Source organism: Pan troglodytes, chromosome 11 (genome assembly GCF_028858775.2).
Source record: "Pan troglodytes isolate AG18354 chromosome 11, NHGRI_mPanTro3-v2.0_pri, whole genome shotgun sequence".
Classification (NCBI taxonomy): Eukaryota; Metazoa; Chordata; class Mammalia; order Primates; family Hominidae; genus Pan; species Pan troglodytes.
This window is the reverse complement of record NC_072409.2, coordinates 111326233-111348476: the sequence shown is the minus strand read 5'-3', so window position 1 is coordinate 111348476 and position 22244 is coordinate 111326233. Positions and strand designations below refer to the sequence as shown.

Here is a 22244-nt window from a genome sequence, read left to right as displayed (position 1 = left end):
ACTTGGTTGATGAGATGATGTGATTTTTGTTGTCATCTTTACCTTTTCTCCTTTTTCAGATAGTTGTAATGAATATATATTACTTTTATAATTGTATATAAACATTATTTTTTCCAGTTGAGCCTAAGCTTCCTGACAGAAAAGGCAGAAAGGAAAACTATCATGAGTTACATGATTCTCAAGTGTTAAAAAAAAAAAAAAAAAATCTCAGGTAGGCCATGATGACTCACACCTGTAATCCCAGCACTTTGGGAGGCCAAGGTTGCGGATCACCTGAGGTCAGGAGTTCGAGACAAGCCTGGCCAACATGGTGAAAAACCTCATCTCTACTAACAATACAAAAATTAGCTGGGTGTGGTGGTGTGCACCTGTAATCCCAGCTACTCGGGAAGCTGAGGAAGGAGAATCGCTTGAACCCAGGAGATGGAGGTTGTAATAAGCCGAGATCACACCATCGCACTCCAGCCTGGGTGACAGAGTAAGACTCCGTCTCAAAACAAACAAACAAACAACAACAACAACAACAAACGATCTCAGTTCTTTGAGATAAATTTTTCCTAGATAACTGAATTCCAAAGGAGGTTTATCACAAGGGATGTTGAATGATATAATACAAATCTTGGTAAAGTTCTTAGTGCAAATGTGGGACAGGGACTCCTTATGATTATTTCCTGACCAACTCCAGGAAGATCTGAAGGCAGGACACTCCTGGAGGTGAAGGCTGTGGGAAGCTGCCTGCAGGGGAACTTGCACCTGACTGGGCTTCCCTCTCTTAAATCTGTTTGGAATTTTGAAGTGTTGCTTTTGCCCATTGCATGTTATTGCCCATTGTCTGTAGATGAGAATGCCTCTCAGCTCTTTATTTCACACCCTGAGGATTAAATCGCGGGTCCTGGAAACCTGTCTTTTAAAATTAATGTAATTTGATTTCTGTCTCCCCTTCAGGTGTTGCTGCACTGGATTCCAACATATCCGGAAAAATTGGTCTACGCGCTGTCGTGTATTATTTCTGTACCACTCTCATTGCTGTTATTCTAGGTAATACTTATTTCTGAATCCTTACTACTTTATGTAATGGTGATTTTTTCATTCAAAAAGTAGTTGGTGGCCAGATGCGGTGGCTCAGGCCTGTAATCTCAGAACTCTGGGAGGCTGATGTGGGCAGATCCCTTGAGGTCAGGGGTTTCAGACCAGCCTGGCCAACATGAAAACCCATTTCTACCAAAAATACAAAAATATTAGCCGGGTATGGTAACATGCGCCTGTAGTCCCAGCTACTTGGGAGGCTGAGGCAGGAGAATCACTTGAACCTGGCAGACAGACTTCAAAGGAAAAACTTTATGGTACTTTGACAATACTACTTTCTGATTTTAAAAAATTGTATGTTAAGAAAAGCTCAACTACTTTTTAAAATATGTATTTTTTTAATTAAAAAGAGACATGGGGAGTCTTCTATGTTGCCCAGGCTGGTCTTGAACTCTTGGGCTCAAGGGATCTGCCTGCCTCAGCCTCCCAAAGTGCTGGAATTACCGGCATGAGCCACTGTGCCTGGCCCTAACTACTTTTTTTTTTTTTTTTTTTTCCGAGAGGGAGTCTCACTCTTGTCACCCAGGCTAGAGTGCAGTGGCATGATCTCGGCTCACTGCAACCTCTGCCTCCTGGGTTCAAACAATTCTCCTGCCTCAGCCTCCCGAGTAGCTGGGATTACAGGTGGACACCACCATGCCCAGCTAATTTTTGTATTTTTTTAATAGAGACAGGGTTTCACCATGTTGGCCAGGCTGGTCTTGAACTCCTGACCTCAGGTGATCTACCTGCCTTGGCCTCCCAAAGTGCTGGGATTACAGGTGTGAGCCACCATGCCCAGCCACTTATATAATTCTTAAAGTGGATGATTGGTCTATAATAGTGGAGTTGAGTATAATTATAAAATATTTCCAGAAATACAGCATTTTAGTGCATTTCACATAGTAACGAGCTAACAGCTAATAGATCTTTGTTAAGGATAAATCCCACTTGTAAGAAAGAGGGAGAAAATTCTAATAAGGGAGGAGCTGCTTTTATACCTTTAGCATGGTTTTTTGAAGAATGCTTGGTCTTTGTAACCCTGAGTGACATTTTAAGAAGAATGCCCAATTCCCACCTATGAGTGAGAATATGCGGTGTTTGGTTTTTTGTTCTTGCGATAGTTTACTGAGAATGATGATTTCCAATTTCATCCATGTCCCTACAAAGGACATGATCTCATCATTTTTATGGCTGCATAGTATTCCATGGTGTATATATGCCACATTTTCTTAATCCAGTCTATCATTGTTGGACATTTGGGTTGGTTCCAAGTCTTTGCTATTGTGAATAATGCCGCAATAAACATACGTGTGCATGTGTCTTTATAGCAGCATGATTTATAGTCCTTTAGATCACATGGACACAGGAAGGGGAACATCACACTCTGGGGACTGTTGTGGGGTGGGGGGAGGGGGGAGGGATAGCATTGGGAGATATACCTAATGCTAGATGATGAGTTAGTGGGTGCAGCGCACCAGCATGGCACATGTATACATATGTAACTAACCTGCACAATGTGCACATGTACCCTAAAACTTAAAGTATAATAATAAAAGAAAAAAAAAAGAAGAAGAATGCCCAGAGGGGGAAGACAGAAAGAGCATATACTCAGATGTGGCAGCAGCTCGGCCCTTGTAGCCCTGCTTCAATGAGCTGATAAGAAGGGGTGGGATGTGGTGAGGCTTTAGTGGTATTAGGCCAAGGGACCCAGGAGGGCTTGAACTCTGCCATAAAACAAAACCACATCATCTCATGAGTTTCCTGAGGAAGACAGACACAGAGAAAAAATAGCAATGAGAAGCAAGATACTGCTCTCTTATTAGCTGGAGGCGTATAGCCCTTCTACAACCCTGAGAGAGGAAAAGAGTGGGCCATGCCCAGTCATGGCCCCTTATTGCCCAGGAGTTCCTCCCATTAGCAAAATGGACCGATTCAGCATCCCAGAGCCCTACCCCCTGGATTACCATTGCCTCTTCTTGAGGGAGGAGCAATAAAGAGCATGAGGACCTTTTTCTTCTTCACTTCCCTCCAGTCAAACACCCTCCAACGTCTTGGTCTCTTCTACAGCCTCCCATCTTTGCTTGGATACTCAAGTGACAGGAACCCATTACTTCCCAAGGCCACAATGATGCTGTCAGATGCTCTGCCATGTAGACAGTTCTTCCTTACAGAGAGATGAACTTTCTCTCCCTATAAATCCCATCTATTTGTCCTCATTCCACCCCCGGAACAGCATTTTCCTACATGACTGCTTTCTAGATACTTGAAGACCTACGGTATAGAAGGAAGGCAAGGCTTGTTTTGTATGATCCTCAGGAGAATAACCAGCATCTGTGGGTAAAAGTTGCAGAAAGACATCAGATGCATTCTCTGGGCTAGAAAATGGATCATCCTTACCCTAACACCTTCCTAGGCTGATCTCATAAGTTCAAGAAAAAGAATATTCTCATCAGCAGGTGTTTCCAGAAGCAATTCTGGGATGCAGCCCCTTCATTTAAAACACACATACACACACACAGATGCACATGCACGCACGCAAGCACATGGAGTTCTTTCTGCTTACTCATTTAAATGGAAGAGTAATTAAGGTGGCTGCTGAGGTTCCAGAGGAGGCTCAGCATTTTGGCTGGACCTCAGGGTCCTCCCCATCACACTATTGCCTGGTACAACCATGCCCATTGTTCTAAAGGTGCTAGCTGTGCCAGGTGCCCTGGAAGGTTCCTAATGCTCTGTGGACGCTGTTCTTGGCCACAGGTATTGTGCTGGTGGTGAGCATTAAGCCTGGTGTCACCCAGAAAGTGGGTGAAATTGCGAGGACAGGCAGCACCCCTGAAGTCAGTACGGTGGATGCCATGTTAGATCTCATCAGGTGAGTGTTTTGCCACAAGGTGGCTTCAAGGGCATGCGACCCTATAGCAGCACAAGGCCTTGTATGTGGTTTAATATTCTGCTGTTACTGTATTGAAATTTTTAATAACTTTTGAATTATTGTGCACTTTCATTTTGCCCAGGAACCCACAAATTACATAGCCAGTACTGTTTGCCAAGTCTTGGTTCCAAGAGGGAAGGGAAGAAACAGACTTCCGCATCAGGATTTAGGATGAACAGAGATGCAGCTACATGTTCCAGAGAGATGCTGGGATGGATTGGTAGTCAGTTCTGAAGCGCACTTAGAAAAATACATCTTTTAATTGTACAGGAGAAACTCTCTTATCTAAAGCAACCAGAGGGGTAAATAGGTCGGTCAATAAAAAATACCAGTTAAAGCACAGACTCATAAAAAAAGACATAAGATACACATTACAATTTTGTTTTCACTTAAAACTTAGTGCATTTATTCACCAATTGTTTGACATAAAGCTAAGGTCTTTTCTTCAAGTTTGTTAGCTCATGGTAATTTCTTACGGGTTCTGTTGCATATACAGCCCTTATAAACATATCATCTGCAATTTCCAGGTAAAGTTTCTATAGAACAGAGCACCAAAACTTTTAGACATTGCAAAGAAAGCTAAGTGCAAATCTTTCCAGTTTTTCTTTTTAATTTCAATAATCTTCCCATACCTAATCTAACCATAAAAATTTTAGTCACTGGCCTTTATTGAGTTTCCAGGTATGTGACTTAGATTTTATAGAAACCATACCTTCTTTTTATGCTCATATTTCACTGGTTTACATAATATGAAATGCAGTAATTATGATGATATTTCCAACTGGTATAAAGAATTTGGGAACAAATAAAATGAACCCTTGGTAAGTGTATTAGTCCATTTTCACACTGCTATAAAGAACTACCTGGGACTGGGTAATTTATAACGGGAAGAGGCTTAATTAAGTCACAGTTCCTCACGGCTGGGGAGGCCTCAAGAAACTTACAATCATGGCAGAAGGCAAAGGGGAAGCAAGGCACATCTTACATGGCTGCAGGAGAGAGAGCAAGGGCGAAGGGAGAAGTGCCACACACTTTCTAACAACCAGATCTTGTGAGAACTCACTCATGATCATGAGAATAGCATGGGAGAAACCACCCCCCATGATCCAATCACCTCCCACAAGGCCCCTCCCCTGACATGTGGGGATTACAATTTGACATGAGATTTGGGTGGGGACACAGAGCCAAACCATATCAGTAAGCATACAACCTCATTGATGAAAACAGAAGTGTTCAGAATATTAAAGAATAAATAGTCTCTTGACTGTGAGTGTCCATTTCACCAAGGAGAGTAAGCATGTCAGTTACTCAGTGAATCAGTTAAGTGATGGTTGATTACAGAGCTTTCTATACTTGGGTGAAGCTCAGCAGGAAAAAAAGAAATCTCAATACAAGGAAGTATTACGCAAAGGAGGGGCCAGAAGAGAAACCAGAGTACTAGTTTTATATTATACTAATTTCTACCAATATATTAGGTATGACAAAACAATACTTTTTGCCCTAACATAATACTGCCTTTCATGTCTCCAACAGGAATATGTTCCCTGAGAATCTTGTCCAGGCCTGTTTTCAGCAGGTAATATTAATTACTTGTGCCCTTAACTTGCTACCCTCTTCCCATTATCAATTAAAAATGTTTTTTTCTGCTGTGACTCAAGAAATGGAATTAGCCCCGTGAAAATGGCAGCAGGAAGTACACCTGTGACTGGCCAAGTTTAAGGTGATGTCTCTGTTTTGTATGCAGCCTTTCTGGCTCACAGTAAGGTGCATGTCACAATTTACACTGCTTCCTTTTCCTTTATGCTTTTCCCCCCAAAAAGGCTCAAATGGTACAAATCAGAAATCTGTCAAATAATGAGTATTTTTAAATGTGGCCTCCAGTACCTATTTTTGGAGAACCATAGTATATTTGTACTGAAGTTTAAACTTTCTGCAGAAAAAAGGTAGCTCTCTATCTCCTCTTTGCTTTTCCTCTGGTATTAGAACCCAGGATCTAACCCTCATGGTGTGGTCCACATCTGGGTTCAGTCTTCTCCTTAATCATTGTGTCCCAGAGAGGCGTGGAAGCTCACACCTGTAATCCCAGCACTTTGGAAGGCCAAGGTGGGCAGATCCCTTGAGCTCAGGAGTTCCAGACTAGCCTGGGCAACATGGCAAGACCATGTCTCTAAAAAGAAATAATTTAAAAAAAAATAAAAAAATCGTTGTATCCCCATTGCTGGAGCTCTACAATGCAGTGTAACAAAGCCATGATTTTTTTTCTGTAGGAAAATTGAACAATCTCTTCACTCCATTTACTTCAAGCCTTTCCCTCCTATTTATCTATGTGCTTTAAGACAGCTGAGTCCATCACAAACTGCTGTATTCATTTACATAAGTTACATGAACACAGACTTCTGTGTATACCAACAAAAATGGCAACTCTGTTGCTCTCTGCCGGCCTCCACGAGGGACAGAACCTCCTCTATTACAGGGGGGCCTTTGCAGATCAGTCACAGTGGTTGTTTGTAAGGTTCTCAGTGTTGGCAGAGCCTGGCAGGGGGGAACATTTATGCCTGGTGTAATAATATACTCACTCTTTCTTAAACCACCATGTGGAAGCTCCACAGAACCAAAGAGGGCTGAAAGAAGAGAATTCAACAGCAGTCTCACTCACTGAATAGCCCCAAGGGGACTGTTGATTTTGGAACAACCATATCGTTAAACCTTTCTTGATGCTTATTAAAGTTGTGGTGATGTTATCAAAGTAATGAAGTGTGTTTGCTCAGATTAAAAATCATTTATTAATTAATAAAAACAAAAATGATTGACAGGAATCCTTACAGAGTCTGTCTCTGAGAGCACCTGCAGATCAAGCCTGTACTTTCTTTTGTATTATTCCTCTATCAACTTGTCGTTTATTGTGAAAGTGAAGGAACATTTTGACATAACTGAATGGTGATCGTGGGAGTCAGGTGTTTAAATTTCTGCCTCGCTTTTAGTTCCAAAACCTGATGGGAGGTACCGTTGACAACTGGAGCCAACAGAGGCATTGGATGTAGATCCCTTCAGTGGCACTGTTTGGCCAAAATAACATGTTCCTGTGATTTAGTCTCAAAAGCTTAAAAAAAAATTCTTTTTTTGTTTGCTTGTCCTTGATTTTCTCCAACATGCAGTACAAAACTAAGCGTGAAGAAGTGAAGCCTCCCAGCGAACCAGAGACGAACATGACAGAAGAGTCCTTCACAGCTGTCATGACAACTGCAATTTCCAAGGTACCATTCTTATTTCCTGTTCCTCTTCCCCAGGAGACAGGCACTGAGTCATGACTGAGCAGGAAATACAATCAATCCTCGTCATTCACAGAATCGCATTTGCAAATTCACCTACTTGCTAAAATTTATGTGTGACCCCAAAATCCATACTTAAGGGGCTTTCGTGGTCATCATCTCGCACACAAAGAGCGGCAAAATATTTGAGTCGCCCGACAGGCACGTTCCCAGCTAAGGTGAAAAAGGCTGTGCTCTGCTTTCTTGCTTTGATTCTCATGCTGGAAACAAGTGTCCCTTTTGCAGTGTGTTTAGTGTCATATTTTTTGCATTTTTGTGATTTTTCTTGCTGATTTCGCTGTTTGAAATGGACCAAGGTGGGATTCAGTGACTCATGTCTGTAATCCCAGCATGCTGGGAGGCCGAGGCGGGAGGATTGCTTGAGCCCAGGAGTTCGAGACCAGTCTGCGCAACACAGTGACACCTCACCTCTACAAAAAATGAAAAGTAGCCGGGTGTGATGGTGCACACCTATAGTCCCAGCTACTCGGGAGGCTGAAGTGGGAGGATTGCTTGTTCCGGGGAAGTCAAGGCTGCAGTGAGCCATGATTGAATCATTGCACTTCAGCCTGGGTAGCAGACTGAGACCCTGTCTCAAAAAACAAAAAAAAGGACCAGGCTGGGCATGGTGGCTCACACTTGTAATCTCAGTACTTTGGGAGGCCAAGACAGGTGGATCGCTTGAAACCAGGAGTTTGAGACCAGCCTGGGAAATATAGTGAGACCCCATATGCACAAAACATTTTAATATTACCCAGGTGTGGTGGCACATGCCTGTAGTCCCAGATACTTGAGAGGCTGAGGCAGCAGGATCGTTTGAGCTATGATTGCACCACTACACTCAGCCTGGGTGACAGAGCAACTCTTGTTTCAAAAAAAAAACAAAAACACAAAAAAACCAAAGCATCATATTGAAGTGGTCTCCAGGGTTCCTAAGCACAAGAAGACTGTGATGTGCCTTAGGGAGAAAATTTGTGCTTTAGATAAGCTTCATTCAGGCATGAGTTATAGTGCTGTTGGCTGTGAGGTCAATATTAATAAATTAACAATCTATATGAAACAAGGTGTCTTTAAAAGAAACACATACAACAATGTTATATATTGATTGTTTGCTGAAAAGGATGTGTCCAAGGTTCCCAGAAACTTAACCCTGTATTTCCCCCAGGAGCAACGGTTCAGTATTTGCTAATTCAGTGTTCACGAGCACTTTATAGAACATAACCACCAGGAATAGAGAGAGTCGACCACAAAGAGCAAAAAAAGAGCCCTGTTGCCTCTACCTCTCTGGGTCTGCTTACAGTAGAGCTGGCTATCTCTAGAAACTGTTATAGATTTGTCAGGTACATAAGCATGCAATGCAGGCCCACAATCCCTAGTCTGAATCTCTCTGCCCAGATGTAATTCAGAGTTCAGAGTTTCTCAGACTTTAGAAAGGCCATGTGGTGTATATACTGCATATTATGCAACCTTTATAAGTGGGATGGGCAACAACATGCCAGAATCAACCACATCAATGTTTTTATAACAAACTCATAAATATTCTGCCAAGGAGAGAAATGGACCCTTAGTAGCCAGTAGCCTCATCTCAGTTTAGGATGGGTTTTGCTGCCAAAAGAGTTTGCTATAAACTTATCAATAAAATCAACAAGCTTTGAGAGCTTTTGGGATTTCAGAATTGGAGATCAGAATGTGTGGGCCTGCATTGGTACCTCTGTAAGCCTGTAGTAGATTTCTCCCGAATGTTCTCTCAACTTCACACAGGAAGGAATGATTTAAGGAGAAAAGGAGTGTTCATTAGACTTAAGAATTCAAATTAAATAAACCACCGTTGGCTCCCTGCTTCCTACTGCAGAAAGCCTTAACTCCTCTGGCTGAGTTCAGAGGCCCTGCATGACCTGGCTTCTCTCTAGTTTTCACAGCTTACTTCCAATGGGCACCTCTCTTCTTTCCAGATCCACCTCCTCCATCACTCCTTATTCCTGCCTTTTGATGTTGTTCCACAAATACTTTCTGAGCACCCTCTATACCCCAGGCCCTGCTGGGCATTGGGATTATAATGGTGAAAAGACAGATACCAGGCCTCTGTCCTCACACAAAGAATGATGAGTATTATAATCAGGAAGAACGGGATGTTTGGGAGGCATTCAGCAAGGGATGTTAAATTAGTCTGGAAGCCATAATGAATGAGCAAGAATTATTCAAGCAGGGTGAAAGGCCCAGTGCATGATCATTTTTGCCTTTGCTTGCCATCTTTCTGAAACATGCTTTTTCTCCTGGCTGCTGATTCCTCAGCCCTAGCTTTCCCTAACCTTGAAACCCACATTCATGTCCCACTCTTCATATGACGCTTGCATCTCATAGTTTGGGCGCACAATTAATTACATACCTTCCTGCTATTATTGGCTCATGCTTCTCACAGTCTTGTCTCTCCAGCTGAATCTTAAGACCTTATGCTATAGCCAGTGCAGTAATACTCTAGCTTTTCCCTAAATATATGTTTGATCATAAGTAAGAAATGACTGGTAGCCCAGTGGGTCCTCAACATAATTTTTTTTTTTTTTTGAGATGGAGTCTCACTCTATCGCCCAGGCTGGAGTGCAGTGGCGTGACCTTGGCTCACTGCAGCCTCCGCCTCCTGGGTTCAAGCAATTCTTCTGCCTCAGCCTCGCAAGTAGCTGGGATTACAGGCACGTGCCACAAGCCTGGCTAATTTTTGTATTTTTAGTAGAGAGGGGGTTTCACCATGTTGGCCAGGCTGGTCTTGAACTCCTAACATCAGTGATCCACCTGCCTCAGCCTCCCAAAATGCTGGGATTACAGGTGTGAGCCACCGCACCCAGCTAACATAATTCTTTATAAACATAGTTGGCACCACTCAGTTATCTCTCTGTAAATCTCAGGCTATTTTTACCCAGGATAAAGTGAAGAAATTAAGCCAGGCATGGTGGCATGCCCCTGTAGACCCAGCTACTTGGGAGGCTGAGGTGAGAGGATCACTTGAGCCCTCCTTTGAGGAGTTTGAGGCTGCAGTGAGCTATGATCATGCCACTGCACCCCAGCCTGGACAACATGAGACCCTGTCTGTTTAAAAAAAAAAAAAAGGTAAAAACATGATTCACAGTAGTAGGTATTTGGCTAATTTTTATATGTCTAAAATCCTACCAATGATAGACTGGATAAAGAAAATGTGTACATATACACCATGGAATGCTATGCTGCCATTTAAAAAGAACAAGATCATGTCCTTTGTAAGGGACATGGATGGAGCTAGAGGCCATTATCCTTAGCCAACTAACATAGGAACAGAAAACCAAATACTGCCTGTTCTTTCTTATAAGTGGGAGCTAAATGATGAGAACACATGGACACACAGAGGGGAACAGCACACACTGGGGCCTATCAGAGGGTAGAGGGTGGGAGGAGGGGGAGGATCAGGAAAAATAATTAATGGATACTAGGCTTAATACCTGGGTGATAAAATAATCTATACAACAAACCCCCATGACACCCTGTACATCCTGCACCACATGTACCCCTGAATGTAAAAGTTTTTTTAAAAACATCCTGGCTGGGCACAGTGGCTCACACCTGTAATCCCAGCACTTTGAGAGGCTGAGGTGGGCGGATCACCTGAGGTCAGGAGTTCGAGACCACCCTGGCCAACACGGCGAAACCCTGTCTCTACTAAAAATACAAAAAATTAATTGGGTGTGGGGGCGGATGCCTGTAATCCCAGCTACTAGGGAGGCTGAGGCAGGAGAATTGCCTGAACCCGGGAGGTGGAGGTTGCAGTGAACTGAGATACCACCACTGCACTCCAGCCTGGGTAACAGAGCGAGACTCTGTCTCAGAAAAAAAAAAAAAATAAATAAATAAATAAATAAATAAATAATCCTATTGGTCATCCAAGACCGCAGGCATAAAGAGTGTTACTGTGCTTCATTATCAGGGTAAAACAGAAGGTAAAATGTCCTAAAAGTGTTCACACTGGTAAGTATTCTGTACTTCCTGCATTATTAATTCCTGTGTTTTTTTAAGCAGACTCCAAATGTAGCCAGAAGTTAAAATGGCCCTGAAAAGTGCCTTCAATCTAAAATTCATAATAAAAATATAAACCATTCCAGAATAAGAAATCTTTATAAGAAGTATTCAAATATGGACTTGTTGAAAGAAGAGAAAGCATTTTAACTTCAGGGAGCAAGGGTAAAGTTTGTGACATGCATAGGTGTTTTTATTATTGTTTTTATATTTTCTATAGTTTTGTTGACTCTGCCTGGGAGATCACCAGTTTATTACGTTTGGTCATTGTATCTTCTCATTTCCGGACCTGTGCTTTCTACCAAGATTATAATCATGCATCAATATGTTTTCTTGGTTTTGATCCACAGCACAAAACAAAGGAATACAAAATTGTTGGCATGTATTCAGATGGCATAAACGTCCTGGGCTTGATTGTCTTTTGCCTTGTCTTTGGACTTGTCATTGGAAAAATGGGAGAAAAGGGACAAATTCTGGTGGATTTCTTCAATGCTTTGAGTGATGCAACCATGAAAATCGTTCAGATCATCATGTGGTGAGCAGACACTGTTTAATGTCATTTTGCTTCCCCTGACAATTCTGTCTCCTCAGAATTAGAAAGAAGAGGTTTTATGTTTGTCAACTGACACAGCTAGAGAAGTTGGACATTTAATATTGAACCACCAGAGTATTTTCTGGGGGCTTTTGTTGCTGTTCTTTGTTTTTGTTTTTGAGACAGAGTCTCACTCTGTCACCCCAGGGTGGAGTGCAGTGGTGCAATCTCGGCTCACTGCAGCCCCAACTTCCTGTGCTCAGGCAATCCTCCCGTCTCAGCTACCTGAGTAGCTGGGACTATAGGCATGTACCACCATGCCCAGCTATTTTTTTGTATTTTTTGTAGAGACAGGGTTTTGCCTTGTTGCCCAGGCTGATCTCAAACTCCTAGGCTCAAGCAATCTACCCACTTCATCCTCCCAAAATGCTGGAATTACAGGCATTAGCCACCACACCCAGCCACCACTAGAGTATTAAATAATTCCACATATTACCCAGGAGTTAGTTCATGAACAGAAGTCTAGCTATCAACCATTGTCTTTTCCCTCAAAGCCTTGGGAGATCATCTTGCACTCAACCAGCCTTCGTATAAGAAGAAATTCTTTAAAAAATGATTTGAAGGATTTCACTGTACATGAGAACACAAGGTGCTTTCCCTATTGCAGCCCATGCAAAAGTGAGTTTCAAAATATTTATAACTGGCACTGCATGGGCACTAACCCATCTGAATGAAAGCTACCATCCGTGAGCATACCAGTGACACCATTTGAGTGTCTGTCCTCTCCCTGAAAATGCCAAAAAGTCCACCTTTCTTAGGAGGCATCTGTCTCACTTACCTCATATTTAATTTGTTCAACATTATTTAATCCAAAGTGTAGATACTGACAGTGATGTAAAGGGTTCAGTAAAAATGGCAAGGCAGGTCACTTAATACTGCAGAAACCTCAGCTTCATCATCTGTTAAAAAGGATAATAAAAGCTACCCCCAGGGATAGGAGAAGTACATTAAATGAAATGATGCACGTAAAATACTTTCCCTCATGCAAGATACAACGATAGCTCCACAAATAGAGCTATTATGATCGCTTCCAGTACTGATACTATCGCCTCTATTGCTGATACCTGGGAAACAGATGACCGTGGCTAGAAAGAGCCATATTTGGCAGTGAGGGTCAAGCTCAAGAGAGATCTGCAGATATGACAATCAGCAGGATATATATGCACTAGGAACATGGCATGAGGTGCGCACCCATCTAACCACATGTTCTTGCCAAGTTTGCAAACTACCCTATGGTAGTTTGGATGGGTAGAATTTAAGGTGCACACAGGTACTAAAAACTAGAGCCAATATTGTTCACCCAGGACTTGAAACAACTCTTAGCTTCAATTCCCATCCTGTGCTCCACCAAGTGTGCATGCCAAGCTGAGGGTGCCCACACTGGAGTGTTCCTTCCCCACCAACCTAGCATGAGAAAGCACTTGATGACGGAATCACGCCTCTGTTGTGCTTCCTTTCCAGTTATATGCCACTAGGTATTTTGTTCCTGATTGCTGGGAAGATCATAGAAGTTGAAGACTGGGAAATATTCCGCAAGCTGGGCCTTTACATGGCCACAGTCCTGACTGGGTATGTCAGACTCAAGAGAAGAGACAGAAAGCTCCTTTGATCTAATAGGATGGCCGCTGAGAGGTTGGGTTTCAGTTGGTTAAAACTGGCTTCTGCCCTATGTGCTGGGAAAGATAGGGTTCAGAGATAAGACAGCAGGGGGAGGAGGGCTGCCCTTTAACAGCTGTACTGTAGGTGGATCATGCTGCGCTAATTGTCAGCTCTTGGCAGAACAGCCTGGACCAGGCTTTGTCACTGCCTTTATTGGTTATGTTAAAATAATTTTTTACAACAAGAGAGAAACCCACTCGTAGCCTCCCTTGGCTCTCTCCTGGCCTTCATTTCCTTAAGAATGTAAACTAGCCAAGCAAGCAAGAATAGCCTCCACGTACCCTGAACCTGAAAGAAATTAGCAAGGGCCTAAATGAAATCAGACTTGAGCAAGTAGGAGCAGGATGGCTGTTGGTTCAAACACTGTTGCTGGGGCTGTTAACCACCACCATGGCCTGCAGCATCAGAGTGTCAGAGAGGGTGCCAGGAGAATCTCGAGGCTGGGAGGAATTGTGTGGGCCTTTTTGGAAGCCATTAAACAGGAAGGCAGCAGGGGTTGGGTAGTTTGCATATTTATTACAGCCTAGCTACTGTTTCCTTGGGAAAAGATGAGGTGGGATAAGTTATGAATGGTGCCCCTGGACACCTAGCCAGGGGCAGAATATGTCACATACCCTAAGAAATACAGACTAAGGGAATAAATAAATATCATTGATTTGACTCTCACAAGTCAATACCTACAAACACCCAACTTGAGCAATCAACTCACCTACTGGAACTTGATCGTATTGGAGATTTCCAACACAGCGCATTTGGTTCTTAATCTGTGTTTGCCAAAAACACAGCCCTGCCAGCCAACACAGAGGCAGATTTGGTCCCTACGGTGTGAAGCCCATGGTGCTAAGGGAGGTGGGACCTCCAATTCACTGGAGGCCACCCTGCCGTAGGGCTGCTGAAACAGGCAGTGCCAGGGATTGTGTCTCAGCAGTGATGTGGCTGGGGTGTATGAGCTGAGCCATTTCATAACCGAGTTCTGCTGGTTTCTATTCTCTTACCCCAGCTAGGTGTCTAACAGAAAACTAAAAGTCAGTTCCTCATGGTTTTTAGCTACAAGCTCTCTATCAAGAAGATCCTCTCGCCAGAACTCCAGGATCTATATTTTTGATGGCCATTTCCTATTTCAAACACACATAAATGATCTGTAAACTCTAAGCTGCCAGTTACATATATATCTATCTGTGAAATGAGTCTCATTTCTTAAGCCTCCTAGTTCATGTAACCTGTGTATTTCCATGTGAAACAGTTTGAGAAGGCAGGAATAACAAAGAAAGAAATAATCCTAAAGTATGGCTGTGGAAGAGCTGAGACTGTTTTCCTTACTGTAACTCTGATTTCCCTCTTAGACAGTGGGCGCCACCAGCAAGACAGCAGCTTGGTGCAGGGGATGGAGTGGGTGAGGACTGAGCGCTGTGATAAGGGGTATAATGAGGTATAAGGTAGTGGTGACATACAGGGTGCCAAGGAAGGAAGGCTCAGCCCTACCTGAGGAAGTGAGGGAAGGCTTCCTGGAGGAAGGGGGATGCCTATCTGAGTCTTAAGAGGAGAAGAACTGAGCAGCAACAGAAGGAAAAAAGGGCACTTTTGTGCATGTGGCAGGAATAGCACACACAGGGGTGTGGCAGCATGATATAATTCTGTTCTGTGAAGCCTTGAATTTGGATTCAGCTACTGGCTTTGTCATTAACTCTGACAAGATGCTTCATGTGCTGAGAGAGCCTCTACACCCTCATACATGGAATGGGACGTATATTCCTGCCCTACTCCCATTTCTCATTGGGCCATTATGAAAGTCAAACAATTTTATAAATTAAAAAGATGTTTGATAAAAGGATTAAGTGTGGGGAGGTGGTATTATCTTTGAAACTTTAATTTCTCTTTCTTGTTTACAGGCTTGCAATCCACTCCATTGTAATTCTCCCGCTGATATATTTCATAGTCGTACGAAAGAACCCTTTCCGATTTGCCATGGGAATGGCCCAGGCTCTCCTGACAGCTCTCATGATCTCTTCCAGGTAAACAGAAGAGGGGTTTCTGGAAGAAGCCTCCAGGCTCAACGTTATCAACTCTCACCTCACTTTACAAAACAGACTCCAGCTTGCGGTTTTTGTAGCTGCCTTTGAGAAATGACCTCCGTATTCTCGGCCCCTGGCCCGGAACACATTGCTTCATGCTGTTGCATATTTCCTGCTCTCTTGGCATGGCCTGCAGCTCAGGAAGGGGTTATGGAATAACTGGGAGCAGCGGTGGGCACAGCACCTTCTGATTCCTGGACCTGCCTAAAGGGCCAGCATGATTTGGATCCTTCGTTTCATTTTGTTTTGTTGTTTTCTTTACTTTTCTCCACAAGATCACCTAAAAGGACCCTTTGTTTACTTTTTGGAAGAGAGGCATGTCTTCAGGCAGGGACTAAGGTCCAGCATTTCTAGACATAAGTTCCTTTCTATTTTTATCACACAGTTCAGCAACACTGCCTGTCACCTTCCACTGTGCTGAAGAAAATAACCAGGTGGACAAGAGGATCACTCGATTCGTGTTACCCGTTGGTGCAACAATCAACATGGATGGGACCGCGCTCTATGAAGCAGTGGCAGCGGTGTTTATTGCACAGTTGAATGACCTGGACTTGGGCATTGGGCAGATCATCACCATCAGGTGGGGCATGGTGTCACATTCATTGTCATCAGTGATACAGGGATTACCGCCAGTAAAAATTGTCCATGAAGGGACACCAAGAATGTCCCTGTGATGAATTCTTTTTCTTGATCTATAAAGTCCCTTCCTAAGATTAAATACAACTATATCCTGGTATGCAAGATTTCTGCTTCGGGGTCTGGGTAGCCAAAGCCATCACTCTGTGCTCAGTTTACCGAAGCCAGTAGGATCTAGGCACAGGCTAGCACAAAGACTCAAGGCTGAGTAAGGGCCAGTCCCTGCTTTCAAACTATCCCTGCTAGATGGGCATGCACATATCCAAATCAATGCTGAAGACCATGATGAAGGATGTAAAAGAACTCTGTATGGTGTTCACAGAGGACTCCAGAGAGGGAAGGGCTGGTTCTAGCTGGGAAGGTGAACGATGGCTTCCCAGAGGAGGGGAATATTTAGCTGAATCTTAGAAGAATAGGAATTTAGCAGGCAAAGGAAAAGCTAAGAGCATTTGGGGTGGCAGAAATCGCTTGTGATGCAGCCATGGGCTAGTTACAGCATACAGATTTCTTGCTATGGCTGGCATAAAGGATACATAAACATTCCTTTATGTTTAAACGAATGAGGAGGCAGGGGTCATGTCATGAAAGGTTTTGTACGAAGAGCTTGTGGAAAGCTCTTAGATGCTTTGTCATATTATGGACAGATTTGCATTTTATGTATTTATTTATTTTTTGAGACGGAGTTTTGCTCTGTCGCACAGGCTGGAGTGCAGTGGCACAATCTCGGCTCACCACAACCTCCGCCTCCTGGGTTCAAGCAATTCTCCTGCCTCAGCCGCCTGAGTAGCTGGGACTACAGGCGTGCACCACCACACCTAGCTAATTTTTGAATTTTTAGTAGAGATGGGTTTCACCATGTTGGCCAGGCTGGTCTTGAACTCCTGACCTCAGGTGATTTGCCCACCTCAGACTCCCAAAGTGCCGGGATTATAGGTGTGAGCCACCACGCCCGGCAGATTTGCATTTTACAAAGATAACCAGCAATATGGCAGATATATTGGATGGGAGCAGGGACCAAATCTAGGAAACCAGTTAGGAGACCACTGCAGAAGTCCAGGCAGGGTATTAGAAGGCACTGACACTGAGGTTGGAGAAGAGCTAATGAATTGAAGAAGCATCAGCTGGATTCAGGGTGAAAGGCGAGGGAATGCCAGGATGACTCCCAGGATTGGCAGATGATTCTAAATTGGTGGGTGGGGCTTACCAGAACAGGAACGAGTGTAAGAGAAGCACATATAGGTGGGAAAGATAAATAGTAAATACTTTTTGACAGATTGAATTTGAAATGCCTTTAAGACTTCCAGGTGCACATATGCAATGAGAAATATAGGTCTGGCTGCAGACACAGACATCAGGAACATGGGCTTAATAATGGTCTTCAAATGTGTAAGTCACAAGTTATTGCTTGTATTGGAATCGCAGCTACATCATGATTAGCTGTGATCTTGGGCAAGTGACTTGAATTTTTAAGCTTCTGTTTTCTCATCTGTAAAATGAATAATAGTACCTACAACTTATTCAAGTAGTGGCAATTAAGTAATATGCATATAAAATGTTTATAACTGTGCCTATGTAGTGAGTACTCAGTGAATGTTGAAAATGGATGACATGATGTAGGGAGAGTTTGCAGAGAAGAGCAGGAGATTAAGGACTGAGGCTTGGAAAAATCCTAATACCAGAAGCAGGTAGAGAAGGGAAAACCCAAGAGGGAGAGGGAGAAGGACAGAGAGATGGGAGGGAAGCCAGTAAACCTTGGTATCATGGAAACCCAGAAAAGAGAGATTTTCAAGGGTGAAATGGTCCACAGAGTCAGAAGCTGCAGAGAATTCTAGTGAAATGAGGATAGGCATTGTCTGCCCAAGTAGATGGTAGAACTGTCATTAGTGGATTTTGCCAGATTTGTTTCTCTAGGACAGCACTATTCAATATGGTAACCACTAGCCATGTGGCCCACTGAATTGGATAGCACAGACATAGAATACTTTCATCATTGCAGAAAGTTCTTTTGGACAGCACTATGTTAGAGTGATAGGCTGGGATTAGAGTTAACCTGAAGACTTTTGTTCAGTTTAGAATGGAAGTTTAAGACTAAACTGGTCCCTAGGCCTGCTCAAGGTTGAATCTGAACTTTTTAGAGTTAATTCATTCTTGTGTCCCAGACTAAACATAAATTCTAGGGATAAAATCAGAGTTTGTTAACTAACAATGTTCTAATACAATGCATTTTTTAAATCCTCCCCAACCCTAAATCGCAAAGTATTTCTGTTGGCTGAAGACAAGTGCAAAATACACCATTTGGCACACCAGCTGGGGAACTATCCCAATGCTGTGTAATCTATAAAAAGTGTTAGCGGCTAAAGAAGCCTGTGCCAAAGAGATTGAGTAAAGTCCTGTAATTATAACAGCAGAGGGTATGTCAGAATTGAAACCTTGAATCATGCCTGAAAAAGTTTCTGCTCCACAACCACCCCTGTGCTTCCAACAGTTGTTACTTTTACATCTCCAAGGGTTTTTATTCCCACTTCCCTCACCCTGGGCTGTGGAACCCAGTCTTCACTGAACTGATTTCCAAGCAGTGGTTTATGAAGTGCCAATTCTTTTGTGTATTTGACACTTTGTGATGAAATCCCTCCCTCTTTTTTGGTTATGTTTTCTAGATCTTTCTAATCATTTTTTTAATCTCACTGCCAGAGGAATGAACTCTGGGCCTAGAAGCTAAATAGTCAATTCACATTAAAGCCTCTCCGGCTACTCTCTGGTATATTCTTAAATCAGATTTGCTGAAAACTACTGGCCCAGAGCCAATAACAACTGCGAGGCCCAAAGTGATCATTGGCTTAAAATTAAAAATCCTCGCTGGCTCTACATGGAAAATAATAAAAGTTGGTTTTGCTTGACAGTTACCATTATAGTTCATGTGACTAATGGTTACAGAGATTTTTAGACCCAAAGTGTATTTCTGTGGACTGGACGTCAAAGAAACACAGGTACCATCTACCCAAAACTACCCTTTTGTGGCTTTATCATAATACTCAAAGGTTACAACGGATTGAAAATTGTGTGAGAATATGTGTCAAAATGGAAAAAAAAAAGGATACATTGTCTTATAAAAATAATTAGGGCCGGAAGCGATGGCTCAGACCTGTAATCCCAGCACTTTGGGAGACCTAAGTGGGTGAATCACTTGAGTCCAGGAGTTCGAGACAAGCCTGGGCAAAATGGCAAAACCCCATGTTTACCAAAAATATTCTAAAAAAGAAAAATTAGCCAGGCATGGTGGCATGTGCCTGTAGTCCCAGCTACTCAGGAGGCTGAAGTGGGCAGACTACTCGAGCCCAGGAGGCAGAGGTTGCAGCGAACTGAGACGGCGCCACTGCACTCTAGCCTAGGCAACAGAGTGAGATTCCATCTCAAAGAAAAAAGAAAGAAAGAAAAGTAAAGCTAATTATACAGCAGGGCGCAGAGGCTCACACCTGTAATATCAGCACTTTAAGAGGCCAAGGCGGGCGGATCACTTTAGCCCAGGAGTTCGAGACCAGCCTGAGCAACAAGGCGAAGCCCCGTCTCTACAAAAAATACAAAAATTAGCCAGGTGTTATGGAGTGCATCTGTGGTCTCAGCTACTCAGGAGGCTGAGGCAAGAAGATCACTTGAGCCCAATAGGTGGAGGCTGCAGTGAGCTGTGATCATGCCACAGAACTCCAGCCTGGGCAACAGAGTGAGAACTTGTCTCTGGAAAAAAAAAAAATATATATATATATATATATGTGTGTGTGTGTGTGTGTGTGTGTGTGTGTGTGTATGTGTGTGTGTATATAAGGAATAAAGAAGAAAGATAATTGTAGGATTTGGGGCCTAGAAAGAGCTGAGAGAAAAAAAAAGTAGCAGTAGTAATAGTAGTAGTAGTTGTTGTAATAGTTATTGTTTTGGTTGCTGCAGTAGCAGTAGTAATAATACCAGTGGCAGCAGCGACAGCAGCGATAGAGGAAGCATTAGCAGCAACTGCTGTTGTTGCAGAAGTAGCAGCAGAAATGGCACGTTTTTAATCTTTTTGTTTGTTTTTTGTTTTATTTTACTTTAAGCTCTGGGATACGTGTGCAGAACATGCAGGTTTGTTACATAGGTATACGTGTGGAAATGGCATGTTTTTAAGCATCTACTATACAAGTGCTATCCCAGATGCCTTACGTGTATTAACCTCATATAATCTTCCCAGCAGCTTGCAGTAGACATACTGTCCCCATCTTACAGGCAAGGAATTGAGATTCAGAGAAGTAACTTGCCTAAAGAAATGCCATCAGTAAAATGGTAGAGCCCAAAGTACATCACCCAGGTGTGTCTGACACTAAAACCTGTGTTCCCTCCAAGTCACAAGCCATCCTTCAACCTGTTTAGAGAGCCGAGTCCAATGGCCAGTCCTAAAACTAGGCCTCAGTGTGAGGAAAGAACTTTGTACCACTGATATTTATGTTTTCTTCTGTGGAAATCCTCTAACTCAAAGTAGAATATGTTCAAGCAGCAGGAATAGGTTTTTATATGATTTTCTCCCATCTGAAGGTTCATAGTTCTGAGTTTCAGACCAATGCCAGTCAAACAGCCGTAGTCTAGCAAGCAAGGTCAAGGCTCAAGGACAGAGTTTTCTTTGACTAAATGAATTTTGAGTTTCAAGCCCAGCCTCAGGCTATAGAGACATGGATTACTGTGACACGTCAGGGTTTCCAAGAGGGATCAGCTGGCACGGACACAAATCACTTCTGACAAAGAAAACCTGTTGATGCATTCCATTTAAATTTTTTTCAACCAGCATTAAAATAAACTTGGGCTTTCCAAAGAGTACTTAGGTCAGAAGAGATCCAAAGGGTTATAGAGGCCAGAAACCTTTGAGACTGAGGCCTGAAACCTTTAGAGTAATTGGTACAGCCCCAGAAATCTCTAATTTACTATAATTTGGTGGTCAAAACCACTGAATGAAAATACACTTGTCAAAAAACTCTGGCCTGTGTTTGACTGTACCCTCAAATGCTTTCTGCAACACCTCAGTAGGCAGATGAATGGGCAGTAGAATCAGCTTCCTAAGAACTCTGGCTTTTTTTAGCCCCAAAGAATATGAATGTGTGGATAGAATCAGGGATTCTTCCAGTTTAAATTGCCAATTTTTACATTTTCACCTTTCAACACAGTGGAACCTGGGCAACAGTTCAGGCCTTGGCCCAAGGGCAAGGACTTGTCTCCAGAAAGCATTGTAGGTGTGGCCTCCAGCTTATCCAAGTCAAGGGATTTTTCAGGGCATGTTGAACCCTTGTTTCCTTCAGAATGATCCAATTAAAATAAGGAAGATGTTGCTGATAAAGAGACTGCACATTACAAAGAAAAAAATCCCTACTGCCTCAGCTGATCTTACCAAGAGGGATCTTTTTAAATACCTAGTAATAAAGTTCACCTGGCTGCCTCTCCTGGATTCCAGATCTTTCTTTCCCACAAAGTGCATCTACTGGCAAAAATGAGCAGTCAGGAGTAAATGCTTGTACCTTGGACAGGATCAGCTATTTCTCAATTCAGTGCCCTGAAGAGCAGTTCCCAGAGGTAAAGAGTCCTGTGATGTCAAGAGAGTGCATAAAGCCTGCTTAACCATTGTCTCATTCCTTTGCCTTCACCTGAAATGCCCTTGCCCATCTGCCCCTACAACTATCCTTCTGTCCATCCTTCAGGGCAACTTAAATTCCTGCCATATATTAGGTGCTCAGTAAATTATTGGGTGGTGAGTAGATGGAACAAGGGAGTGGGAAGGCAGGTGCAGAGGTACCTGGCACTTATTTAGGATGAGTGTATGTATACATAGATGAGTACACAAAGCCTCCTATTAACACCCCATTTAGTAAACTCCTGCTTTCCTCTTGAGTATCTCTCTTACTCATTTTTTAGTGCCACTTATGCAGTTCTTC

At 42.9% G+C, this 22244-nt stretch overlaps 2 protein-coding genes across 14 annotated transcripts in view; one reads left to right on the top strand and one right to left on the bottom strand.

Annotated features, from left to right (window-relative positions):
- Positions 1-22244, bottom strand: part of SPATA6L (spermatogenesis associated 6 like) — a 163973-nt gene that overhangs the window by 56075 nt on the left and 85654 nt on the right. The gene's annotated exons all lie outside the window — the stretch shown is intronic.
- SLC1A1 (solute carrier family 1 member 1) overlaps positions 1-22244 on the top strand; it is a 97137-nt gene that overhangs the window by 70195 nt on the left and 4698 nt on the right. Inside the window, exons 3-10 of one of the 2 annotated variants that reach the window (XM_520467.9) lie at positions 946-1038; positions 3823-3937; positions 5531-5573; positions 7153-7251; positions 11694-11878; positions 13397-13504; positions 15484-15606; positions 16052-16246. In XM_520467.9, the coding sequence (XP_520467.4) occupies positions 946-1038; positions 3823-3937; positions 5531-5573; positions 7153-7251; positions 11694-11878; positions 13397-13504; positions 15484-15606; positions 16052-16246 (961 nt within the window). The remainder of the gene's footprint in view (positions 1-945; positions 1039-3822; positions 3938-5530; positions 5574-7152; positions 7252-11693; positions 11879-13396; positions 13505-15483; positions 15607-16051; positions 16247-22244) is intronic. The other variant, XM_009456267.5, reaches the window with a different exon arrangement.